Consider the following 26,717-nt stretch of genomic DNA (forward strand, 5'->3'; position numbering starts at 1 on the left):
AAATCCTGTGGTTTCCTCTTATCTTTCTGTCTACTCCTTTCTCATTTTCTACTTGCATCTTAAAGTGATGATATATACGGGGTTGCCTCTCCTCAACGCTTTTCTCTCTTTGTTCCATATCATTTCCACCGGTCTGCAACTCACTGCTTGATGTGAACTACCATTCATCTACACACTAGTGTTCAGTAATCCCCAGCCCTATTTTTACCCCTTGCCTTGATTTTGCTCTAGAGGATCAGACTCTGGTTTCCAACTGCTTACCTCTTACGGACTTGGCTATGTAAGAGGATATCCCTTTCAACCTCTCTCAGGCAAGAGTATCATTAGGTAGCTAGTTACCAGTCTAGAAAACCTGTGGTCATTGTTAACTCCTATCATTCCCTAGCCTTTCATATCTAATTCATACCATGTGCCAATAATTCTATCCCAATTCCATACCATGTCTCCATTCATAGAGCTTCTATCTTGGATAAGATCTTCATTTGGACTGTTGTAATAATTTCCTAAATTGTCTCTTTATAATAGCCTCTCACAACCCAAAGGCTTCCTAGACTGTATTTTAATAATAACTCCAGAAACAAACCAAATATTTACCTTGTCACTCTTGTATGAAAGCCTTCTCCACAGGCTCATTGCTGGTTATAGAATCCTGGCTTGGCTCACTGGGCCTGTGCAATATGGATCATAAGTTCTCCATCTTTATCTCTTACATGCTCCCCTGTGCATGTAAAACAGCCATCAAATTGAACAGCTTAACAGTTCCCGAACAAGATCTATTATGACTTGCCCCCATGCCTTTGTGTTTGACATTTCTTTGATTGCAATATTCTTCCATTGTATTTGCCTAATAAACTCCTATTCAGCCATCAACAACTTGAGACGTCTTCTCTGATGCCTTGTGGCAAATTCAGAGCCTCGCTCTTTCACAGCCCCATAGCACTTGACCACTGTGATGCTTCTCACTTTATGAAGCCTCCTGGTTCTTTAACCAAATGATTGCATGCTAGTTAAGGAGAGCAGCCATGTGCCTACTACAGCAAATTCTGTTGTTACTATTTAATTTTTTTCTTTTTTCGCAATGATGATAAACTGTGATATTATAGACCACGCCCACCTTGTTGACCACACAGGGTTTTTTTTCAGGTATTTGCAAAGGAAAGAATGGTAGGAGAGAAGGAAGGAAGAAAGAATTCATCCCAGTGCCCATGAATCAACCAGATTCAACTATGGAACCTCCTGAAGGAAAATAAGGAAATCATCTTACCCTAGCAGACTACTGAGATACTTTGAATGTGGTACAGACACAGATCTATGGGTTCAAGAGTTATCCTGCTAGGAGGAAAGATATCTAACCAGATAGCTTAAAGGAAGCCCTTCTTGTTACTACTACCTCCCAACCCCTTCCTGCCTACAATTCTAGCATATCATTTTGAAGAGCATATACAGTTCTTCCCCTCCATAACCTTTGGTTTTAGAATCTAATGATAGGAATTTCTAGTTTCTATGACAATTTCAAGACTATCTAGGGCAACCACACTTGTATGTCTGACTTTCTTGAAAGCATCCTTACCAAGCCACCTATACTTCTCCTAAGGCTAAAGGCTTTGAGCATGTTGGAGATATAGACAGCCCTATTTGCAACTTTTGTTATATGAAGGTGATTTTTTTTTCTATTCAATTTTCACCCCTTTCTCTTCTTTCTACACTCTGAAGCTACACAGAATGGATCTAATCCTTTTTTTTGTTTGTTTGTTTTCTTTGGCCATGAGGCCTTCAGATAGATAGAGAGGATATTAATGTCCTTTTTATGCCATGTGTTTTCCACACGTAGCTTCACCAAGCCTTTTGCCACACCTCATGTGACACGATTTGTAGTTCACAAACACATCTAGTTATTCCACTCCAAATGACATCCAGCTGTCTATGTTTCTCTTGAAGAGTGTTGTCTAAGGCGGGTGTGACCAAACCAAAGAGCAGAGAGCTCAGCAGCCTCATCTAGATCCTCTGCTCTCTCAATGGAGTCCAATGTTGAACTGGCACTGGGGACAGCCTTCCTATATTATAACTCTACATTGCTCTCACTGAGCTTATGTTCCATTCAAATTCCTGAGTTTTGTGTTTTAAATTAGTTTCAAATTCTTGCAGCTCCTAAGTCCGCCTCCCTACAGAACACTGAACTCAAGATTTCCAGAGAGCATTTACAGGATGATAGAATACTGTTTGAACCATTTCTCTCACTGACAAAGCCTTATGCACTGACTGCGTCAGAATAGAAATAGGAGTCATCCTGGATCACGTGAGAATCTAACAATGTACAGTTGGCCATACATATCCACAGATTCAACCAACACGGATCAAAGATATTCGAAAAAAAATCCAGAAAGCTCCACAAAGAAAAATCTAAACTTGCCACATGCTACCAACAATCTATATAGCATTCACATGTTATTAGGTATTACAAGTAATCTAGAGATGATTTAAAGTATATAAGAGGACATGCGTGGGTTATCCACAAATTCTATGCCATTTTATATAAGGGACTCGAGCAGCCACAGATTTTGGTATCCACAGGGGTCCTGAAACCAATCCCCCACAAATACAGAGGGACAGTGGTATATATGGTATCACTCATACAAAACTTATCAAGGAGATTATGCACAAAAATGCACAGAAAAGAGGGAAATAAAAATTCAAAGTTTTAGAAAGAAATATCCTCTCTGTATCCCCGAACCTAATCTACTGCAAAGGTAATTCAAAACTTTATGTGCACAACAGAATAGCATCTCCCAAGGTGTAGTTCAAGAAACATCAGTTCTATGGGATGTTAACAGATATTAGGGGAGAAATGAGAAATATCGAAATAAAAAAAAAATAAAGTAAGACTTTTCAGGGCCTTAAATTTGCAAATGTGAATTGTGACATCTCAGACCTAATAAAACATCAAAATTATCTCAAAGGGTTACTAAAAATAACAAATTCCTGCATTTCACCCTGAAGATCCTGATTTACTAGGTCCAGGAGAGGCTCAGGAATTTGTCTTTTGAACAAGTGTCTCAGGTGATACTTGAAGCTGCCAGCCAAGGAACCATTTAGGAGAACCACTCTAATTTGACCATGGACATGTGATGATAGCAGTTTTCTAAGGTACATATTGTCAGAAATAATATGGTAGATTCAGTACTACTTTTGGCTATCTAGAAAATGAAAGCACCACAGAGGTCTTTTTTTTAATAAAAAATTACTCTGAATGGACAGGAATCTGGAGTTTAGCTTTATTTTTACCCCAAATCTCATCTAAGAAAAACATAACCATCTTTTTCAAATAAGATGCCTAAACATCCCACATGTGTCTGTTTCTCTAATTCCACGTTAAAAATGTATTTTACATGGTAAAGAAAAAAAGCTTTGGCAAGGGCAACATTTATCCTGGAAACAGAAACAACGTAGAACAATTACCCCGTGGATTAAGGAAGATGGGTCAGATTGATGGCAAAGTTTTAAGAGAACAAGTTTTGAGTAAGTGAGGTGCTAAGTTTGTGATCAATTTTCTCCAAGAGTAAATAACTACAGGTCCACCCTAGTCACCCTCACATTTATTTGTCACGAAAGTCACCGGAAAGAAATCAAATTATTACTATTTGTCTCCTTTTACTTAAAAATGTACTCTAACATCTCACCCTGACAGAGACTGTTATTTGGGGAAACAAACATTAGGACTGGAAGCACTTATGAATACAAACTCAAGCAAAGAACAACTGAAATTTGACAACACATAAAAATGTCACACTACTTTCACAACAAAACTTCTTTGCTCTTCCAAAAACAATATATAGCTCCAGAGACACACGCATATGTCCACTTACAAATGCAGCACACACAATCATTCTGGGAACAGCCAGCTACTATACATTGTGCATCAACTGAATAGTGCAATTCATCTCAATTATTACAGCACAAATAATACTTGCCCTCCCTTTCTCATTAATATGCTCTCAAGGGATGGCTTTCTAAAAAGAAAAATATAAATTCATAAGAATTTCAGAATTCCAAGATAAAATAGCAACAGTCATATACATAGCTGCAATAAAAGACATTTTTATAAAAAGACTAAACATAAGGATTTTTCTTAGTAAAATATAAGCAAGTTTCTTTTTCATTTAAAGGTACCTGCAAAATGTGACTTCCCAAATGTGCTTCAAATACTTCGATGGCCAGTGCACTGGGGCTTCTCCTTCGCTGTGCACCTATAACTTAAAAGAAAAAGAAAAGAAAAGAAAGAAAGAAAAAAAAATTAAGTTGGGGCTCTGATTTACACCTTCAGCTTCATTTCTCTGTAACTGTATCACTAGACAGCTACTATATCAAAGAGATCTGAGAGAAACACAACCCAGTGTTAACTCTGGTTCTGAGTTGCTTGAGCAAAATCAGAGCCTAGGGTGAATTTCCATCTCAGAATATCAACTTCTACAAACATTAAAAATCATATCCAGACTTAAAACAATTTTCTTTTCCTTTTTGAACTATTTTTCCTACACTGGAGCAAAAAAACAAAACAAATATGAATGTTCGCACTCTTTTAAAATAAATTGGTAAACTGTTTTTCTTAAAATTTAGCTATTGTTATTTTTAAAGCATATACGTATTGCCTTTTCCTCCCAGAGAAATCTGAATGTTTAATATCCTCTAGGCTAGAAAAAAGCAAACAGGACTTTTTAAATGTTCTAATGCAATAACTTTATCATAATTTAATAAGCACAACATGTCGGCTAAGAGAGTCTCATTAATGACTGTTTGCACTAGTGTTAAGTGTCTCAGGACGGCTGGATTTCATATTTACTGAATATTCACATGTAACTATTCCTACAGGACCTACAGGGAGCCCAGGTGGATGCTTGCCCAGCATGTGTCTTGCAGGTCAGTGACTGTTTTCTTATCTGTATACTTCTGTTCTCCTACTAACTTATAGTTTGTCTTTCTCTTCCTGGCATACCCTACGTGTGCTGTCTGCAGGCACATACACCCGAAGGGCTTCCCAACCCCTAACAAAAGAGCTTAATGCATGATATTTGGGGATCCAAAATTGAGGGCCTTCTCTTTACAATTTTTTTTTTTGGAATGGGATCACAATTTGCTTTTGAATCTGTTCTGGCTCTTTTCCCTGTTTCAAAAAGTTCTCAAACATAAAAATCAATTTGCCTTCCAGTAATTTGTGAACAAAAATATTCAGAACTTTTCCATATTTCCAACAAGTACATTCCTTATGTCTTCCTGCTTTTCTTAAAAATTGTATGACAAACCTCTATTCTCTCAAACCTAGACGCTATAAATTGAAAATAAAATCAAATCCCCTACTTTCTTACTTCTCAAAACACTTTCAGCTAGTTGACAAGAAAATTCCAGCAAAATGCTGTTGGGATAATTCTGCTTCGTTTCAGTTACTAAGTCAGTCAGTTGGATCCCTAGCTTAGTAGGGATTATAATATAAATGTACTTATGATTATTGTGCTGTGCAAAATAGGCAGTTTACCCCTGCAATTGCAAGCTAATGTCTGCCAGGTCTGAAAGGCACTTTGAAAATAGCATGAGTGGTAAGTATCATTATCACTAGCAAGAAGAAATAAAAGGGGCATTATTTTCAATGGGAAAATTTATAAAATATAATTGAAGAGTGATTATTATCAAAGAATATTCCAGTTGGAAGGGATCTTAAAGATCTCAATTCCAAATTCTTCATTTGCTTCAGAAGCAAAACACACAACTAATATTCTTAAAATAGAAAAATCAGTTTTCTATCCTAAGACTAATCATTACTGTAAGCATAGACATATGATTTTTAAATTTTTAATCTAAGATGTACTTAAGACAGTACTACTGGGTGTGTGGCATTTCTGATTAATTTCCTATTCTAACATGCACATTACTCCCTTCAAAACTCCTTTGGCATTTTTGATAATGCAGCTGTCTTGCTGAATACTGTTTTCAGTTTCTAGAGTGTTAATTGCACATTATGGTAGCTTGGTGTGAATGATCCCACATGAATAAAATCTGCAGTTCTTTTTTTTTTGTTAAGATTGTTGTGGGGAGGGGAGCTCTGGGGAGGCAGAAGGGGGGTGTTGAAAAACTTCAAAAGTGTCCACTCTGTTTTTGAGGCAGTAATTAGGATCCAGAAAGCTCCTTATTAATAGTTCATAATTTGGGGGCATTTCAGGACTTCCAATTATGAAGTTCAAAATAAACCATTGTACCTCACAGAAGAAATGGGTTGATCTTAGAGAACACAGACTGTTCTCCAAAGAACTGGATTAAGAGTGGGGCAAGAGAGCAACAGCCACCAACCTACAGAGGCCCCTAAAACATCACAGGAAAGGAAAGGAGCATGTTTATTTACTAGAAGGCCCAGGAAGCATGCTCCAGTAACAACTGCCCTCTAGAAGCATGGAAACAGGCGACTACAGTGGGGTCCTGCAGGGGTTATTTAAGCCTGTCCATTGATGGCCTTTCTTTTCCTGCCTTTCCTCAACTTAGGGCTCAGCTGTTCTCTAAGTAAATGTTGCAAATGCATAAATAATTAGGAATTTTATTTTAAAAGCTCCTTAGTCAGCCTGGGGATCCCACATGCCTTCATCAGCTCTTCTATCCATGAGTCCTTCCTGCACAGTTGTTTTTCTTTGTTCTTCAGACCCTCTAGAAATCTGAGTGTGCATCCTAGTACATGCTAGCATAACATACAAGCATCTTGTAAGTGGTTTCATGCTTTTCTCTTCAATGGCATTTTTATGGCACTGGAACTTCTCTTGATTTATATGTTTTGCACTTATGCAGGTGATATGGGGCTGTAATGACAGTTCCTAATTTTACAACCAACATAAATATGTTAAACAGGAGTCCATTATGCCTCCAGTAGGAGCCCAGCTCTGACTGTAGCATTATTGGTAACTGAATAGATGTTAAATAATGTACTTTTTATCTTGTACTTTTCATCCTACCACATTTGGTATTTTGAGTATTTAGACAATAATCTGGTAACTCTGGAACGATGCAAACAGTTATTTTGTTCTTCTATGTTAATGTCACTGTGTTTACGGATTATCATTCGTGCTTAAAGAAAAACTAAAGAGGCATTTCCTCAGTGAGGCTCATCATTCTCAGAAAAGTAATACATTGCTTATGAAGCTCTCTCAGATTGTTTTATTTTGGAAGTTGACCGTTTCTAAAACCAGTTGGTAGCCCACACACACTGCATACTTCTTATTGCTGAATAGGTCAATGCTTTATCTGATCTACAGACACTTCATTCATTTGTCTGTTCAATTAAAAGACACTGCGTTTGAAATTTAAAGAACACTACATTAACTAAAAAATGCACAGCACATTGCTAAATAAATGGAACACATAATCCCATTATCTGTGAGGATTATATCTCTTAAGTCACTGACAGTGAGATGTGAGAGTTGTATAAACCGAACAGGTTACATAAACTGTTAAAAGAAAAAAAAATCAAGCTATAGTAATATAGTAATTCAAATTCGATTCAGCATTGACTGAGTAACTATTTGACACTGAAAACTGCTAGCTACTGTAGAGTAACTAGTGTTATAAGACCTAATAAACGTTCCACAAGAAAATTTTAAGCAATTCAAAACAAACCTAGGCCCAGCATATAATTATCAAGACCACAACATGATCATCTCATGTTTTTCAAGGGTTAGAAATAAAACACCTAGAGTTTTAAGAGACTTTAAATGGAAGAGATATATAGGGAGAAAGATTTTTAAAAATCAGCTAAAGAAATTCTGATTGTCCCAGAATTCTAAAATGATATGATGAATCATTAGGATTGTGCCTCTGGCCTTTCTCTCATTAAAAAAGGAAGACAGAAGGAAGCCCCAATCTGAAATATGTATCTGAAAAATTAGTTTTGTCCCTCAACAACGTCAGCAAAAATACTCTAATCTAGACTCTTCCACATAACCTTGTGAGGTAGTCTTTGAGAATTAATTAAGTGCAGTAAAAGACAATTCCTCTTCGGGGAAATGTACCACACACTCCCAGTCATATTCCTAACCAGTGCCTGTCACCTTCGGGGATGCACAAACACCAGGAAGGCTGAGGATTATTGCTCAGTGGGAGTTTGACCTATTCAGCCAAAAGGTCAGCTTGCCACATAAGAACCCATTACAAAACAGAAACAGGACAGCTCAGTGGACACACATAATGAAAGAGGGAAAAGTCACGAGCCCTTCTTGCCTTGTGTCCTGCATTGCCCTTTTCCTCCTCACCCTCCCCACCCCCATTTCCAGAGAAGCTGGCACTGCCCCAGCTCCTCACGAGCACAGCTCACAGTGGGAAGGTAAACCACAGGCAGGGAGAGAGAAAGGGGCTCATTATTTCAGGCATGACTTGAAAAAGATATTCAAAGGTAGAGTATGACATCGTGAGGCAGGATTTCCAAGAGATTGTTTTATTTGGAAAAAGTTGTCATTAGCAGATAGGGAAGACCATTTTAGAGCGACTTTCTCATCCAGCTCTCCCTCCATGGGGAGCGGAATGGCAGGATGGGTGAATGTAGCCTTAACATTCTGCAGGTGCTATTTCAAGAGTAAAATCATCCACGGAGTAAAAAGGCAAGCTTTATGGGCACCCTCTGAATCTGTCATCCAAGGGGCAAGGCTCTGTTCCCACACTGAGCTTGGGGGAAGAGAGGACTGAAGGGCATGCTTAATGAAATCCCGACATCACTCCCTGGGCTTTAGCACTTGGGCTAAGCAAAGTCAGGGTCTGGGAAAGAAAGGAGTACAGAATGCTTAATGAGTCTTTCCATGGCTACCAAAGAGAAGAAAAGGGATTTCCTTTGAAGAATGTCAATTAGCCTCCCTCACTGTAGGGCAAATGAAGCCAGGGAGGGTTTTCCCAGGAGCCTTAGAAGTTCATGAGGTATGCGGTTGTGTGTGCGTGTGTGTTTCCCTTTATATAAAATAAACATTTATATGCCTTCATTGACTATGGGACCAATTCTTCATTCTGACACTCATTCTCACAGCTCTGCCTACTGCCCAGATTCACAATTTGTACCCTTTCAACACTAAATTCCTCATTGTTTGTGCATGCCCTAAACATTGGGGGAATTTCAGGTTGGGATGGAGATGATACACTCAAATAACCAGTGTTAGGTACCAGCTTAACCTATACAGCGGCACTAAAACAGAAACTCTATTGTCAAAAGCAGGATATGTGGAGTTTCCACACAATGCATAATGCAAATATCTGAAAACAAAGAATAACAATGCTTTTACAGTGTACTTTCAACCAAGATTAGTTTTTTGCCACTTAAAATACAGGATAACTGAAGACCAGAGAAGAGAAATAGGGACAAGTATTATTAATCCGGCATTTTGAATGTTAGATTAACATCAAATGTAAGAAGGAAAACCTCCCATATTCAAAAATAGTACAGTTTGGGTTTATTTTTAAATTCATATCTAGAATATTTTTAAAAATCAAAAAATACATCTTAATAATTCATACCCCAAACCCATTAACACATTATATTAGCCATTTAGACAAAAGAGGTATTTAATCTATTAAAATAATTGAAACTCTAAGAAGTCTTATGCTGATTCAAAAAATTCTTTGATGCAACACATTTAAATTTCTCCCACATTTTAAGTATGGATTGAATACATTAGGGAAAAGCATTAAGGGTGATATGACTGTGAGAGTATTAATATTTACAAGTGAATCGCTGAACTTAAGAAGAAGGAACCATGTCTGCTTTTCCCCCAAAAGCCTATCTGTATGGCTTCAACTAGTACAAACTAAGGGCAAACACAACATTCAAACAGATCTGTTTAAACAAGGATGTGTTTATCACGCGCTTCTTATCTTCTGAAGAACTAAGTAGTATTCACATATTTTTGAAAACTTTTCTTTACAAAACTTTTCTCCATCAAAATGGCAAAATTGTCTAAAAGTGAAATAGCACCCAGGTATTACTTTAGTAAGTCTTGAAAAGGTTTTTGTACAAATTACAGGGACTTCTTTTTAGTACTGAGTTTCCATTTTAGAGTCATTTTGGGACTTGCCTGGTGGCACAGTGGTTAAGAATCCGCTTGCCAATGCAGGGGACACGGGTTCGAGTCCTGGTCCGGGAATACCCCACATGCCGTGAAGCAACTAAGCCCACGCGCCACAACTACTGAGCCTGCGCTCTAGAGCCCGCGAGCCACAGCTACTGAGCCTGCAAGCCACAGCTACTGAAGCCCACAAGCCTAGAGCCCGTGCTCCACAACAAGAGAAGCCACTGCAATGAGAAGCCCACGCACCACAACAAGAGTAGCCTGCACTCGCCGCAACTAGAGAAAAGCCCACACACAGCAACGAAGACCCAATGCAGCCAAAAATAAATAAATAAATTTATTAATAAAAAAAAAAGTCATTTTGCCCACCTGCCTTGCTTTTCCACTGAAGGAAATGAGACTTACCAAAGCAGTTATTTCTTCATCTGTAGCTGGGGAAAGAGGAATAGCCATTCTCTGACAATCTGGAAGTTACTATAGGAGCTATTATATTTACCTTACACGGGCTACAGAGTAGTTAACATTCTTCTTGAGGGAACCCAAACTTCCCCTTGACAATGAAATTCTTAAGGCAATGGGTTAAGCTGCTGTTTGGAGTGACAGCACCTGAGGAAATGATGAAGCCCTGACAGTCAACATCTCTGAGAACAGAAACCTCGGGAACATACAGGCGTGATCCACAGTCTAGGCTGAAGGTTGGGGAGTGGGGCACATGAGGGGGAATCCTCAAGAGATGCATGGAGGTGTAAGGGCAGGATTGGACTAATAGATGAAGGCATGCTTTATTTCTTGCTACTTCAAAGTAACTGTTGCAAATCCAAACAGGACTTTCTGAAAATGGTACGTAGTAATCATTCCAATTTAACTTTCTTCATCATTTCCATAACAATGGATATTAAAAAAACAGTCACTTTTAAAGGACTTGAAGTCCAAACACAATTCCAAGCCTTTTCTGAATATATTTCTCGGCTTCAATAAATTGATGCTACAGGGGTTGCTTTGGATGCAAAGTTTAAAGTTAACTATTTAATTCCCTTTACATAGTGAAGGAAATGAAAATTTCCTCTTTGTGTTTACAAAATAAATAAAAGATAAAAAAAATAGACCCTGACTAATTCCTGTCTTTGGATTCCAGCAGAGATATGGATATCATGAATTGCACTCCCTCTCCATCTGGGGAAGTTTTAAGAGTGAGGCAGTTATAAAGTGACTCGAGAATGAAGAATGCGGACTAGGAGAAACTTTGAGTGGCAGAGGGTCTTGATTTTTATCTAACGTGAACTCAGCAAGAAGATATCAACGAATTTATTCTGGCTTCAGGGCTATAGCAGCAAACACGTACTGAACCTCACTACATGGCAGGCACTTTGCTGGGCACTGAGAGCACAAAGAGGACCAACACAGAGTCTACTGAGCGAGGCAGTCCTGTGTGATAGAAGGGTCCCCTGGGCCACAGGGAGTGGGCAGTGCAGACACCAGCCCGAGCTCAGAGCCTGAACACGTGCCTGATGTGGGAAGGTGCTCTGTCCCTTGAGTACCATCTGCAAGCTCTAGCTCTGAGCTGCTTCTTTTCTTGTTGTTGCTGTTGTTCTCGTTCCTTTTCTTCCCATGACAACCTTCTACAAATTACCTACTCTGTGTATGTCAGGAAGGAATACCATGGGATCGCATGAATTAAGGGCACGATTCACAGAAAGACAGCAAGCGCATTCTGACCATAGCTATCAAAGGGAAAACTAGAGAGGACGCATCTAATTTGGGATTTGAATGCAGCACTAACCGGGCAAAGTTGGCTACTTGTCCTTTAATTGGTAGAAATGACCCCCTCCAATGACATGCTAGAAACGTTTTTGAGAAGTTTAAATTTTTAATGGGGCTTAGATTTGGTAGGTCCCCTCAGCAGGGGCTGAAAAAAAGGATTATTATACTTTCATTTTGCAAACTGTCTTAAAAAAGCCTTTCAGTTGAGTGCCGTTGTACAACTGTCACCCCTTCTGACCTCAGTGGCACACAGACTGTCAGTGGCGTGATTCTGCCCAGTAGGAAGGGAGTGGAGATTATCACTGAATCTGTATGGTGTCAGTCGGCACTCACTGATAAAAGGAAAAAGTCCACAGCTGTTATCTTGATTTTTTTTTTCCAAGTCTGATCCCAAAGCTTCATGTTATGACATTTGTAACATCTGCTACAAATAGTGAGGTAAGTCAGGCGCAACTTTATTACTTCCAGTCTAATGCTCCATCCATCCTCTAGGCTTTCCCAGGCCAGTGATACGACAGGGAGCTGAGAAACACTGGCTCTGCAGGAAGTAGCTTGTGTCTCCGAGGTAGAAAGGCGGCAGCGTCTCTGTCCCTTTCTCCTCCTCTTTCTCCTGTTCACCCATTCATATATTCAGCCATATTCACATTCTCTCGCTTGCTAGCTCACTCTTGGACCACATCAATGCTTGGCAGTATCTTTAGTGACTTTCTGACAAAAGAGTAGTCAACATAAATACTTCCATGAAGTAGTGGGCTGTTGGCCCAAAGGACGAGATGCTGTGATGATAATCGCACCTGCTACTGAAAAGTCACACTGATCCACTTGCAGAGCTCAACTGTCTCAGGCCACGGTATTATATTTACTCATCCAAAATTTAGTAAACATTTATAATATCGAAGATATTAACCTCAGTGGCCTAGGAGCTAGTGATGTAAACCTGGTTCCCATTTCCATTTCTGAATGCTTTCTTTATATGTCAGCAGAAGAAAGCTAAAAGCATCCACGCGAAATATGCTGAGCCTCTACTTCTTGCTTGGCACTCTGTCAGTGAATATAAAATGAAAAGGCACCGTCCTGACTCTCCAGGTGACTGGAATCTAGTGGGAAGACTGATACATAAGCAAATGAACAAAACACAATAAATGTGGGACTCTCGACTCTCAACTCAGGATGGGGGCAGGGAGAGTGGAGGCAGGAAAGGCTTCAGGATAGGGGTACTGCTGGAACGGTGGTGTGAAGGCTGAGGTTACGCAGACAGTGAACTACGACAACCAAGACCCTGGGATCCACTGGTTGGACACAGAGGCAAGAACCATTTCACATTAACATAGCTGCGTGTGCAAGGTTCCAGGCTCACCGTCTGGCCACCTCCAGCTTGCTTTTCCTTAAGCTGCAACCCCAATGGATTGTCATACTCCTACAGACACTTGCAGGGCTGGGTACCCCACTACCACATCAACTTCTTGGGGCTCAACACTACAGCTTAATCATGCAGTCACATGATTGCACCCAGGAGAGTCAAATTCCGCTCAGCTCTGTCTGCAAACCCTAACTTTACTGTTCGACCTCCTGCACTGCCTGAGTCAAAGTTCCTGAAGTGCACACCTACACCACAGAAGACAGCTTGGCACTGTGTGAGGCAACCCCACCACCAGATGGACTGTCCTAACACCTCGGAGGTTTTTTTTGTTGTTTTTAAGAATAACTTTACTTTTTTTATTGAAGTATAGTTGATTTACAATGTTATGCCAATCTCTGCTGTACAGCAAAGTGACTCAGTTATACACATACATACATTTTTAATATTCTTTTCCATTCTGGTTTATCACAGGATATTGATATACATTATATCCTGCGCTATACATTAGGACCTTGTTCTTTACCCTTTCTAAATGTGAGAGTTTGCATCTACCAACCCCAAACTCCTGTCCATCCCTCTCCCTCCCCCACTCTCCCACGGCAACCACAAGTCTGTTCTCTATGTCTGTGAGTCTGTTTCTGTTTTATAGATCGGTTCATTTGTGGCATAGTTTAGATTCCACATATAAGTGATATCACATGGTATTTGTCTTTCTCTTTCTGACTTACTTCACTTAGTATGATAATCTCTGGTTGCATCCATGTTGCTGCAAAGGGCATTATTTCATTTCTTCTTTTATGGTTGACTACTATTCCATTGTATATACGTACCACATATTGTTTATCCATTCATCTGTCGATGGACATTTAGATTGTTTCCATGTTTTGGCTATTGTGAATAGTGCTGCTATGAACATAGGGATGCATGTATCTTTTTTTTTGAATTTTATTTTATTATTTTTTTATACAACAGGTTCTTATTAGTTATCCATTTCATACATATTAGTGTATACATGTCAATCCCAGTCTCCCAACTGATCACACCACCACCACTCCCCCACTGCTTTCCCCCCTTGGTGTCCATACATTTCTTCTCTACATCTGTGCCTCTATTTCTGCCCTGCAAATCGGTTCATCTCTACAATTTTTCTAGATTCCACATATATGCGCTAACATATGATATTCGTTTTTCTCTGACTTACTTCACTCTGTATGACAGTCTCTAGGTCCAACCACGTCTCTACAAATGGCCCACTTTCGTTCCTTTTTATGGCTGAGTAATATTCCATTGCATATATGTACCACATCTTCTCTATCCATTCATCTGTCAATGGGCATTAGGTTGCTTCCATGACCTGGCTATTGTAAATAGTGGTGCAATGAACATTGGGGTGCATGTGTCTTTTTGAAGTATGGTTTTCTCAGGGTATATGCCCAGGAGTGGGATTGCTGGATCATATGGTAGTTCTATTTTTAGTTTTTTAAGGAACCTCCATACTGTTCTCCATAGTGGCTGTATCAATTTACATTCCCACCAACAGTGCAAGAGGGTTCCCTTTTCCCCACAACCTCTCCGGCATTTGTTGTTTGCAGATTTTCTGATGATGCCCATTCTGACTGGTGTGAGGTGATACCTCATTGTAGTTTTGATTTGCATTTCTCTAATAATTAGTGATGTTGAGCAGCTTTTCATGTGCCTCTTGGCCATCTGTATGTCTTCTTTGGAGAAAAGTCTATTTAGGTCTTCTGCCCATTTTTTGATTGGGTTGTTTGTTTTTTTAATATTGAGCTGCATGAGCTGTTTACATATTTTGTAGATTAATCCTTTGTCTGTTGATTTGTTGGAAAAACATCTCCCTCTCCCATGTCTGACGGTTGTCTTTTCGTATAGTTTATAGTTTCCTTTGCTGTGAAAAAGCTTTTAAGTTTCATTAGGTCCCATTTGTTTATTTTTGTTTTTATTTCCATTACTCTAGGAGGTGGGTCAAAAAAGATCTTGCTGTGATTTATGTCAAAGAGTGTTCTTCCTATGTTTTCCTCTAAGAGTTTTATAGTGTCTGGTCTTACACTGAGGTCTTTAACCCATTTTGAGTTTATTTCTGTGTATGGTGTTAGGAAGTGTTCTAATTTCATTCTTTTACATGTAGTTGTCCAGTTTTCCCAGCATCACTTATTGAAGAGATTGTCTTTTCTCCATTGTATATCCTTGTCCCCTTTGTCATAGATAAGTTGACCATAGGTGCGGAGGTTTATCTCTGGGCTTCCTATCCTGTTCCATTGATCAATATTTCTGTTTTTGTGTCAGTACCACATTGTCTTGATTACTGTAGTTTGTAGTATCGTCTGAAGTCAGGGAGTCTGATTCCTCCAGCTCTGTTTTCTTCCCTTAAGATTGCGTTGGCTATTTGGGGTCTTTTGTGGCTCCACACAGATCTTAAGATTTTTCGTTCTAGTTCTGTAAAAAATGCCATTGGTTATTTGATAGGGATTGCATTGAATCTGTAGATTGCTTTGGGTAGTATAGTCATTTTCACAATATTGATTCTTCCAATCCAAGAACATAGTATATCTCTACATCTGTCTGTGTCATCTTGATTTCTTTCATCAGTGTCTTATAGTTTTCTGACTACAGGTCTTTTACCTCCTTAGGTAGGTTTATACCTAGATATTTTACTGTTTTTGTTGCAATGGTGAATGGGATTGTTTCCTTACTTTTTAATAAAGATCTTTCTAATCTTTCTTGTTAGTGTATAGGAGTGCAAGAGTTTTCTGTGTATTAATTTTGTATCCTGCAACTTTACCAACTTTATCGATTAGCTCTAGTCGTTTTCTGGTGGCATCTTTAGGATTATCTATGTATAATATCATGTCATCTGCAAACAGTGACAGTTTTACTTTTTCTGTTCCAATTTGTATTCTTTTTATTTCTTTCTCTTCTCTAGGACTAGGAAGTGGATAGGACTTCCAAAACTATGTGGAATAAGAGTGGTGAGAGTGGACATCCTTGTCTTGTTCCTGATCTTAGTGGAAATGTTTTCAGTTTTTCACCATTGAGAATGATGTTGGCTGTGGGTTTGTCATATATGGCCTTTATTATGTCGAGGTAGGTTCCCTCTATGCCCACTTTCTGGAGAGTTTTTATCATAAATGGGTGTTGACTTTTGTCAAAAGCATTTTCTGTATCTATTGAAATGATCATATGGTTTTTCTTCTTCGGTTTGTTAATATGGTGTATCACATTGATTGATTTGCGTATATTGAAGAATCCATTCATCCCTGGGATAAATCCTACTTCACCATGGTGTATGATCCTTTTAGTGTGTTGTTGTATTCTGTTTGCTAGTATTTTTTTTGAGGATTTTTGCATTTATATTCATGAGTGATACTGGTCTGTAATTTTCTTTTTTTGTAGTATCTTTGTCTGGTTTTGGTATCAGGGTGATGGTAGCCTCGTAGAATGAGTTTGCGAGTATTCCTTCCTCTGCAATTTTTTGGGAGAGTTTGAGAAAGATGGGTGTTAGCTCTTCTCTAAATGTTTGATAGAATTCACATGTGAAGCCATCTGGTCCTGGACTTTTGTTTGTTGGAAGGTTTTTAACCACAGTTTCAATTTCATTACTTGTGATTGGTCTCTTCATATTTTCTATTTCTTCCTGGTTCAGTCTTGGAAGGTTATACATTTCTAAGAACTTGTCCATTTCTTCCAGGTTGTCCATTTTATTGGCATAGAGTTGCTTGTAGCAGTCTCTTATGATGCTTTGTATTTCTGTGGTATCTGTTGTAACTTCTCCATTTTCATTTCTAATTTTTTTTGATTTGAATCCTCTCCCTCTTTTTCTTGATGAGTCTAGCTAAAGGTTTATCAATTTTGTTTATGTTCTCAAAGAACCAGCTTTTAGTTTTATTGATCTTTGCTGTTGTTTTCTTTGTTTCTATTTCATTTATTTCTGCTCTGATCTTTATGATTTCTTTCCCTCTACTAACGCTGGGTTTTGTTTCTTCTTCTTTCTCTAGTTCCTTTAGGTGTAAGGTTAGATTGTTTACTTGAGATTTTTCTTGTTTCTTGAGTTAGGATTGTATTGCTACAAACTTCCCTCTTAGAATTGCTTTTGCTGCATCCCATAGATTTTGGATTGTCATGTTTTCGTTGTCATTTGTCTCTAGTTATTTTTTGATTTCCTCTCTGATTTCTTCAGTGATCTCTTGGTTATTTAGTAACATATCGTTAAGCCTCCATGTGTTTGTGTTATTTACGTTTTTTCCCCTGTAATTTATTTCTAATCTCATAGTGTTGTGGTTGGAAAAGATGCTTGATATGATTTCAATTTTCTTAAAATTACTGAGGCTTAATTTGTGACCCAAGATGTGATCTATAATGGAGAATGTTCTGTGTGCACTTGAGAAGAAAGTGTAATCTATTGTTTTCAGATGGAATGTCCTGTAAATATCAATTAAATCTATCTGGTCTATTGTATTATTTAAAGCTTGTGTTTCCTTATTAATTTTCTGTCTGGATGATCTGTCCATTGGTGTAAGTGAGGTGTTAAAGTCCCCCACTATTATTGTGTTAGTCTCGATTTCCTCTTTTATAGCTGTTAGCATTTGCCTTATGTATTGAGGTGCTCCTATGTTGGGTGCATATATATTTATAATTGTTATATCTCCTTCTTGGATTGATCCCTTGATCATTATGTAGTGTCCTTCCTTGTCTCTTGTAACATTCTTTATTTTAAAGTCTATTTTATCTGATACGGGTATTGCTACTCCAGCTTTCTTTTCATTTCCATTTGCATGGAATATCTTTTTCCATCCCCTCACTTCCAGTCTGTATGTGTCCCTAGGTCTGAAGTGGGTCTCTTGTAGATGGCATACATATGGGTCTTGTCTTTGTATCCATTCAGCGAGCCTGTGTCTTTTAAAGCGAGTGTTTAATCCATTCACATTTAAGGTAATTATCGATATGTATGTTCCTATGACCATTTTCTTAATTGTTTGGGGTTTGTTTTTGTAGGTCCTTTTCTTCTCTTGTGTTTCCCACTTAGAGAAGTTCCTTTAGCATTTGTTGTAGAGCTGGTTTGGTGGTGCTGAATTCTCTTAGCTTTTGCTTGTCTGTAAAGGTTCTCATTCCTCCGTCAAATCCAAATGAGATCCTGACCCGGGGTACAGTAACCTTGGTTGTAGGTTCTTCCCTCTCATCACTTTAAATATAATGTGCCACTCCCTTCTGGCTTGTAGCGTTTATGCTGAGAATTCAGCTGTTGACCTTATGGGAGTTCCTTTGTATGTTATTTGTCAGTTTTTCCTTGTTGCTTTTAATAATTTTTCTTTGTCTTTAATTTTTGTCAGTTTGATTACTGTATGTCATGGCATGTTTCTCCTTGGGTTTTTCTTGCCTGGGACTCTCTGTGCTCCTGGACTTGTGTGGCTGTTTCCTTTCCCGTGTTAGGGAGGTTTTCGACTATAATCTCTTCAAATATTTTCTCGGGTCCTTTCTCTCTCTCTTCTCCTTCTGGGACCCCTATAATGCAAATGTTGGTGCGTTTCATGTTGTCCCAGAGGTCTCTTAGGCTGTCGTCATTTATTTTCATTCTTTATTCTTTATCCTGTTACACAGCCGTGAATTCCACCATTCTGTCTTCCAGGTACTTATCCATTCTTCTGCCTCAGTCATTCTGCTATTGATTCCTTCTAGTGTATTTTTCATTTCAGTTATTGTATTGTTCATCTCTGTTTGTTCTTTAATTCTTCTAGGTGTCTGTTCTTATTTCTTCTAGGTTTTTGTTAAACATTTTCTGCATCTTCTCGACCTTTGCCTCCATTCTTTTTCCGAGGTCTTGGATCATCTTCACTATCATTATTCTGAATTCTTTTTCTGGAAGGTTGCCTATCTCCACTTCGCTTAGTTGTTTTTCTGGGTTTTCTCTTGTTCCTTCATCTGGTACATAGTCCTCTGCCTTTTCTTTTTGTCTATCTTTCTGTGAATGTGGTTTTCGTTACACAGGCTGTAGAACTGTAGTTCTTCTTGCTTCTGCTGTCTGTCCTCTGGTGGATGAGCCTATCTAAGAGACTTGTGCAAGCTTTCTGATGGGAGGGACTGGTGGTGGGTAGAGCTGGGTGTTGCTCTGGTGGGCAGAGCTCAGTAAAACTTTAATCCACTTGTCTGCTGATGGGTGGGGCTGAGTTCCCTCCCTGTTGGTTGTCTGGCCTGAGGTGACCAAGCACTAGAGGCTACAGGCCCTTTGGTGGGGCTAATGGCAGGCTCCGGGAGGGCTCACACCAAGGAGCACTTCTCAGAACTTCTGCTGCCAGTGTCCCAGTCCCCACAGTGAGCTAGAGCCACACCCTGCCTCTGCAGGAGACCCCCCCAACGGTAGGTCTGGTTCAGTTTCCTATGGGGTCACTGCTCCTTCCCCCTAGGTCCTGATGTGCACACTACTTTGTGTGTGCCCTCCAAGAGTGGAGTCTCTGTTTCCCCCAGTCCTGTCAAAGTCCTGCAATCAAATCCCACTAGCCTTCAAAGTCTGATTCTCTGGGAATTCCTCCTCCTGTTGTTGGACCGCCAGGTTGGGAAGCCTAGTGTGGGGCTCAGAACCTTCATTCCAGTGGATGGACTTCTGTGGTAGAACTGTCCTCTGGTTTGTGAGTCACCCATCCAGCGGTTATGGGATTTGATTTTATTCTGATTGCCCCCCTCCTACCATCTCATTGCAGCTTCTCCTTTGTCTTTGGATGTGGGGTATCCTTGCTGGTGAGTTCCAGCATCTTCCTGTCAATGACTGTCCAGCAGTTAGTTGTGATTCTGCTGCTCTCACAAGAGGGAGTGAGCGCACGCCCTTCTACTCTGCCATCTTGAACCAATCTCAATCTCCTCACCTTGGTGTTCTGAAAGGGACTGTCCTGACTCAGATCCCTTACTGTAGGCTATCCGATTCCTTCCCAAGATGCTCCTTGTCTTCTTCTTGCATGAGTTCAATGGGAGGAATCACATTATTGGGAAATGGTTGCACACAGAGGAAAGGATTTGGGTTCTGGAGTCAGGCCGACCGAGTTTTAAATCCTCCATTTATCTGTATTAGCCAGGTGGTCATGGAGAAATTAGGCTCTGTGGACCTCAATGTCTCACTCTGTCAAGAAGAGCTGCTGTGAGGACACGTGACATCCCCCTGCCCTGTTTTTATTTTCCTCCTAGAACTTATTTGCATGTTGTCTCTCTTCTCCACTAGCATTGTTCCCTTCCTAAGCTGGAGGAATTGTTTTGTGCATGCTGAAACCCTACCAGTTAGAATAGGGCCCAGAACACAGAAGGTGCACAGTAAATATCTGTGAATAAATGAACACTCTAGAGTTCTAGCCCATGGGAGTCACTCAGCACATGTCAGCTCTTTCCTCCATGTTATGAAAAGCAGAACCTGAGACAAAGATGACTTTCTAAATCACTATCTTTATCCCAATTTTTATGAAAATACTCGGGCTATTTTGTCCTAAATATTAGGAATATTTAGGAATTATTTCCTAAAATATTAGGAATATTTTGTTTCTCCGTATGTTGTCCCTAGTTTCTGTCTTTCCTGCGGCATGATATAAAATCTACAGTGTCACCACAAACCCTGTGAGCCAACTGCAATCAGGGCCTCAAACCAGTGCAAACATTTCACACATACTTGGGCAAAGAGCCAGCAATTCACTGAGTGTCAGCAACCGCCCACTGAATTTTCTCTTGAAGATTCACTCGTGGCCTACTCTAGCAGTAATAGGCATTCGTTTTAAGATGCTGAACACTTCCAACATAACTTGATTAGGTAAATGTACAGAGCCACCACCACTGGAAACCAAAATCACGTCTTACAACCCCATCATCTTCTCAGACTTCATATAAACAAAAGCCCACACAATTATCAATTTTAACTGAGTGGGAACTAGGTCTTGCTTATGTTAGCAGATCAAGGTCTACATCACCATTGCCATGGGGACCTAGAGAGGCTATGATTTACACAGAGTTAGAAACTAAATAAGAAAAATGAACACTATTTGGAGTTTAGAGATTAGTAAACAAGCTGACAACATTGTCAGACCTAAAATTAAGAACACACACAAGCATATACTTTCACACTCATCACCACCATGAAACATATCAAGGAGAAAAAAAACCCTAATTTGAAGACCTATTATTTAGATTCACAGCTTAGCTCAAGCCTCTCTTTGTCAGAGCTTCTTAACATGTTTCTTTCTTTGAATAACAGACATGTTTAAGCAAACTGTCTGCCTAAGGCAATATTCAAACACCAAACTTTGTGCATACAATTACAAAAATTCCAGAGAGCCTCTGATACTCATCCGTAGACCTCATGTCAAGAATTCTTGCTTTAGACAAGAGCCAGGCATCCACATACATCCTGGACCAGCCTGGCACTTAGTGGGACTGAACAAATGATTCCTTGAATGAATGAGTAAGTAATCAAATGAATACCCAAATGAATGAATGCAAGGAGACTCAGTCAGAGAACACACAACTAAAGCAGACGCTTGTATTCTGTGTGGGACTCTGAGTCTGAAAGCAGCAGCCAGTTAGTTGGTTTATTCACAAAAATTGCTTTGTGGAATTATACACTGCTCCTCCCCTTCTAAATGCAGACAGAGGGAGGAAAGGAAAAAGAGATAATGAAGGTTTGCAAATGAAGTGGGTACAACTGTGCAATCAATCAACATTTTCTGAAAAAGAATCTGCATCACTTGCCAAAAATCTGAACTGAAGAACTGAACCAGCATTCTGATGAGAATGGACTTTGCCACTCGCCAGTCATTTTTATTTGCCTTCCAGCTGTCTTCCTTCCCTTTTCCAGGAAGCCACTGGTCTCTTCAGTTGAGCAGGTTCAGGCATGGGAATTTATTTTATCATGATCAAATGCATACTCCACGCTTATTCTTTTAATAAACCTTTACTGAGTATTTGCTCTGTGTCTAGTAATATGCTAGTTGAATGGAATACAATTGTTCCTCTAAATATTCACTGATGGTCTACTAAATGCCAGGCACTCTTCTAGTGCGAGGTCATAGAAGAGTGAACAAAGCAGAAACACATGCCTGCACAGAGCTGACATTCCAGTGGGGAAGTCAAAAACAACAACAGCAGTAATAACGCACATACATCTAAACACGGTAGGCAGCCTGAAGAAAAATAAAGGGGGGTGGGGCAAGAAGTGACAGGTATTTCTGTATAATACAGGAAAATCAGGGAAGACCTCTCCAACAATCTATCTGAGTAGAGATACGAATAAGGTGAAGGGGTAATGTGCTGTCCAGGTGAAGGAAAGAGAAAGTATAAAGACCCTGAGATGCGAGAAGCTTATCGGGTTCAGGAAAGGGCAGGGAGCCAGTATCCTCCAGGAACCTAGAGGCTGGGGAGAGGAAAATATAAAGTGTAGTAAAAGAATGGTTTACTTGGAGGGTCTCAGGAAAGGAAGCATCTAACTCCAGTGAAATTCAAAGAGGTAAAAGAGAAGAGGATGTTTGGGCTAGAAATGAGTAGAAATTTTCCAGGCAAACAAGCCAGGGATTAGTGGTTGAGGTAGAGAGAAGAACACATACAATGGCACAAGGCCAGCAGGACATGTGAGTCCCCTACACGTGTGGGGAAAGAAATTTCAGGAGATCTCTATAGGCAAAAAAAAGTCGCAACTGGGCTCACGAGCACTGCAGAGGAGTTTGTAGTTTACACACAGAGATTGGGATCCACTTGAAGAGTCTGAGTAGGGGAAGGACTTGAGCACAAGTGTGCGTTGGAGGAAAGATGAATACCTGGCTATTGCCTAGTCTAGACAAGAAATGATAATGAGTTAATCCTAGTAAATAAGTTAGAAAGACTAGAGAGGAGTTTGGTTCTAAAGGTATTTTGGAGGTAGGATTGAGAGAGTTTTGTGACTGACTATTAAGGGAAAAAGAAGAGTCAAGCATGAAGTCAAGTTGTTTAGGTTAGCAAACAGTATAGGTGCTTCAATCACTACCTATACAAGGACAATACTAGAACATGCGACCCTGAACTGGAGGTGTCTTTAGGCCAGGCCCACTGAGATGAGATGTCCAGTAGACTTGAGGCTTTGGGTTGAGAGTCGGCAAAGATGAAGACTTGGCTGCAAGTCATACAGATGGGCATAGAAGCCAGGGGAGGGCGGGGGTCGGCCTGGGGAACATCTGCATTTACAGAAAGGAAGGGGAGCCAGCAAAGAACCTGAGAATGAACACCCAGAGGGGCAGCAGGTAGATAAGGAAGCAGTGGTGTTCCACAAAGAGGAAGAGCAGAACACTGGAAGGAGAGACTCATCAACTACGTCAAATGTCAAGGGGAGAGCACTGAAGACCTTGGGTGGGGACACTGCTGTCAAGTGAGGAGTAATGAGAGGTGAAAACCACGAGTTATATAAATTCCTTTTCTAGAAATTTGAAAGTGAAAGGAAGGCGAATAAGGGAAGAAAGCTTGGCAAGGTAGAGAAGTTGGAAATGCCCAGGGTGAAGAGATGTTTTCTCTTAAGTGACTTAAGGATGTTTATACCTTGAGAGAAAGAAGCAAGCAACAGCCATGAGACACAGAAAGATGGAAAACCCTCAAAAGAAGGTACACAACTGTCCAGAGTTTAGGTAAAGCTGAGCAATATGTAACATACATTTTAATTCAGTATTTTATTATAACCTGAATCTACAAAAATGATGCTCCGTGGTGTGGTGGCCCATCCAGCCGATGAAGACTTCAACTTTAGAACAAGTTCTCCTAGATGATGATCAAACAACATAATGAGCTACAATCCAAGTTCAGAAAAGTATTTCTACAGGGAAACCTGCCTAAACACATCTAAAATCAAGCCATCATGTCCTCCTGAAACCTCCATCCTTTATCTTCTGCTGTGAAGAGTCTTCTTCATTCTGCTGGTCCCATAGGCTCGTTATTTCAGAGCAGTCTCACTCCTCCTTAGTTTTCTCCACTGTGTAAATGGGGAAATCATTCTTGCTTAAGATCCAGGTCTCTACTGCTGGAGTGACTTTCCTGCCAACTACATGAAAAGGAAACTCCATATAGATGGGTTTACAAACACGCTATAAAAAGTACAAGACCCCTTTTCTGTATGAAGTTATTTAAGGCTTTCCCCTCACCTCATGCTCCAATATTGTCCCTCACTTCATGCATCAGTGATAATGCTCTCTCCTGGTCCCGTGGGCCCCCAATTTCTCTGTCCTCTCTGCCAAAACAAAAGCTTTGAAAATGTCACAAATAGAGGAGATACCTGGAATTGCTTTTGGAGTCCCTGCAACTCTTGGATCACAAAAGCAATAAGTACGTCTTCCTTGCAGCCAAGATCTGTCAAATACCCATAGGCAAGTATTACAACAGATCATTAATATACTCAGATGTGAACTAAAGGAATATCAAGTAGTTGGAGAAAACAAAAATGCCTTTTATTTGTTGGAACAAGCAATTGAAAAAGGAAAGAAGAACCTCATATTCCTCCTACATTATTTAATGAATTTTGATTAAGCCAATGAGGAAAGAAGCCAAGAACTGCTATGTGTAGGACAGAACAAAAAGCCCAGTTTCCCAAGAAACATGTCTTACAGAAGCAGTTGCCTCACCTTCAATAAGGTTGAATTTTCTATGTGGCAAGAGAGAAAGACAATTTTTTCTAGAATTTCAAAAATATCATTTAAACAAACTACATCCTCAGTACTCAGAAGAAAATACTAAATGCTCTTTTTGGCTCCTTCAACTTGCTCCACTTAGCTTTTCTCCCTTTTGCTTCCTTCAAAGACAGTTCACCCTGGGCCTTTTGGAATCTGATCAGGACTTTGTGGGCACCTTTATTTTCTTGGGTTGATTTCACTTTTATTCATTTGCAGCACTGCTGCCACCTCCTTTTTCTTCATAATTTAAACCATAGTTGAGAGTAAGAGTAATGAACTCTACATGGTGCCTTCAGAAGTTGATGGCTTCACTTGTTTATAGAGAAATTCTTTCCGTTAGTATCTCCACCGAGGTCTAGCTCTGTCCTTTGTAGTACTCAACGTTTTTCCATCTAAGTGTTTAGGAGTACTTTTAAAGATGGGGAGGCAGCTATAGTTTAGTATGAAGAGCGTAATTCTTGGAGACAGAAACCTTGATTTCTAGTCTCAGCTCTGCCAGCTGGTGAACAAGACACTTGACATTCCAGTCTTGGTTTCCTCATCTATAGAGTGAGTTAATAACCCCTTGCCCAAAGAGTCACGCGAGGGCTAAATACAAATGTTTGTGACAATTTTGTAGCACATACCTAACAAGCAGTAAGGAATATATCAATTTGAATGCAATCTGGATTTTTAAGAATCTCTCTGCAGCAAAATAGAAATGGGTGCCGGCAAAATGCCTCTGATCAGGAGGATTAAAGAAAGTCACTACGGTGACATTCTATAAATAGGACTTTTCTGTTATATCCTAGGTGGTGTGTGACCTTGAGCCAGTTAGAAAAATCTCAGACAAATGTGGTTACCAGAAATATGAACATATATCACCACCCACTTCAGCAGGTTGTTTACGGATTAAATGAGATAATGTATGCAAAGTGCCTACCACGGTATTTGACACATATTAGGTGTCCACTAAATGAACACCCTTCTCCTTCTTCAAAGATGTTAGCTCCCTTCTTCTTCGAAGATGTGTATTTCAGGTTTCATGTGCAAATTAAGAAGACCAAACAAAAGCAAAAACCCCCACAGATTTTGTAAAGTCAATCAATATCGTGGCCTTCTTCACAAATAGGAGTAATAAAAATGGTTACTGGAGAGAAAATATTTTGGCATATATAAAAATCCTTAGGGCTGTATCTGAGCTTTGATCCTATGTTGTGGGTTTTAGCATAACAATCTATTCTGAGAATCAAGGGAGAAAGGCACCGTGGTGTGGTTGCACTGGGTGTGTACATATGAATGCTTGTGTGCACGCACATGTATAAGCAGGTGTGTATGTGTCGATATTCATATTTTTAAATCTACACTTGCATTTTCAACTGCTAAAAACTATATACATGATACGTATTGGGAAGCTTGATTAAATTATGACTGTCTGATGCAGAGGTATATATAGTCAAGCGCTGCCCACTACAACAATGGTAGCAGCAGAAAGGTTATCTTCCAGTTTTTTTGCCAGGAGGGATAAACAGTAGAAGAAACCCCAAAAGACTCTCAGCATTCTGCCCCCCTCTATTCTTCAGTCCTGATTGGTCATGTCATGTGTGTTGTCAGACCCATCTGGAGAGCAGGTGTGGTTCTGAACGGCTGCGTGTATTTGACTACTGACCAGTGAATATTTCCAAAGGGCACAAGACACTGTCGGCTCACCCTTGGTAATAACACGTGGCAATCTTCCCTGTTTACATACGTAAGAGCTCAAAATAAAAGAAAACCAATTCTGAATGTTTTAAAACTACATTTTGAGCAGAGGCTTTTCACGACGCCTCCATATGTATCAGTCAAACATGAACTTGATGAGCTTGTATAGAGTCT

General features: G+C 39.7%; 1 protein-coding gene across 12 annotated transcripts in view; it reads right to left on the bottom strand.

Annotated features, from left to right (window-relative positions):
* The window catches only part of NPAS3 (neuronal PAS domain protein 3), a gene marked incomplete at both ends in the record, with an annotated part of 868,696 nt that overhangs the window by 437,664 nt on the left and 404,315 nt on the right, over window positions 1-26,717 (bottom strand). For 6 of the 12 annotated variants that reach the window (XM_082853402.1, XM_082853397.1, XM_082853399.1 and 3 more), the window contains one exon: window positions 4,168-4,244. In XM_082853402.1, the coding sequence (XP_082709528.1) occupies window positions 4,168-4,244 (77 nt within the window). Of the gene's footprint in view, window positions 1-4,167; window positions 4,251-26,717 lie in introns of all 12 variants that reach the window. The other 6 variants (XM_082853400.1, XM_082853398.1, XM_082853394.1 and 3 more) reach the window with 1 other exon arrangement.

Source organism: Leucopleurus acutus, assembly GCF_964270905.1.
Source record: "Leucopleurus acutus genome assembly, chromosome: 1".
Taxonomy (NCBI): Eukaryota; Metazoa; Chordata; class Mammalia; order Artiodactyla; family Delphinidae; genus Leucopleurus; species Leucopleurus acutus.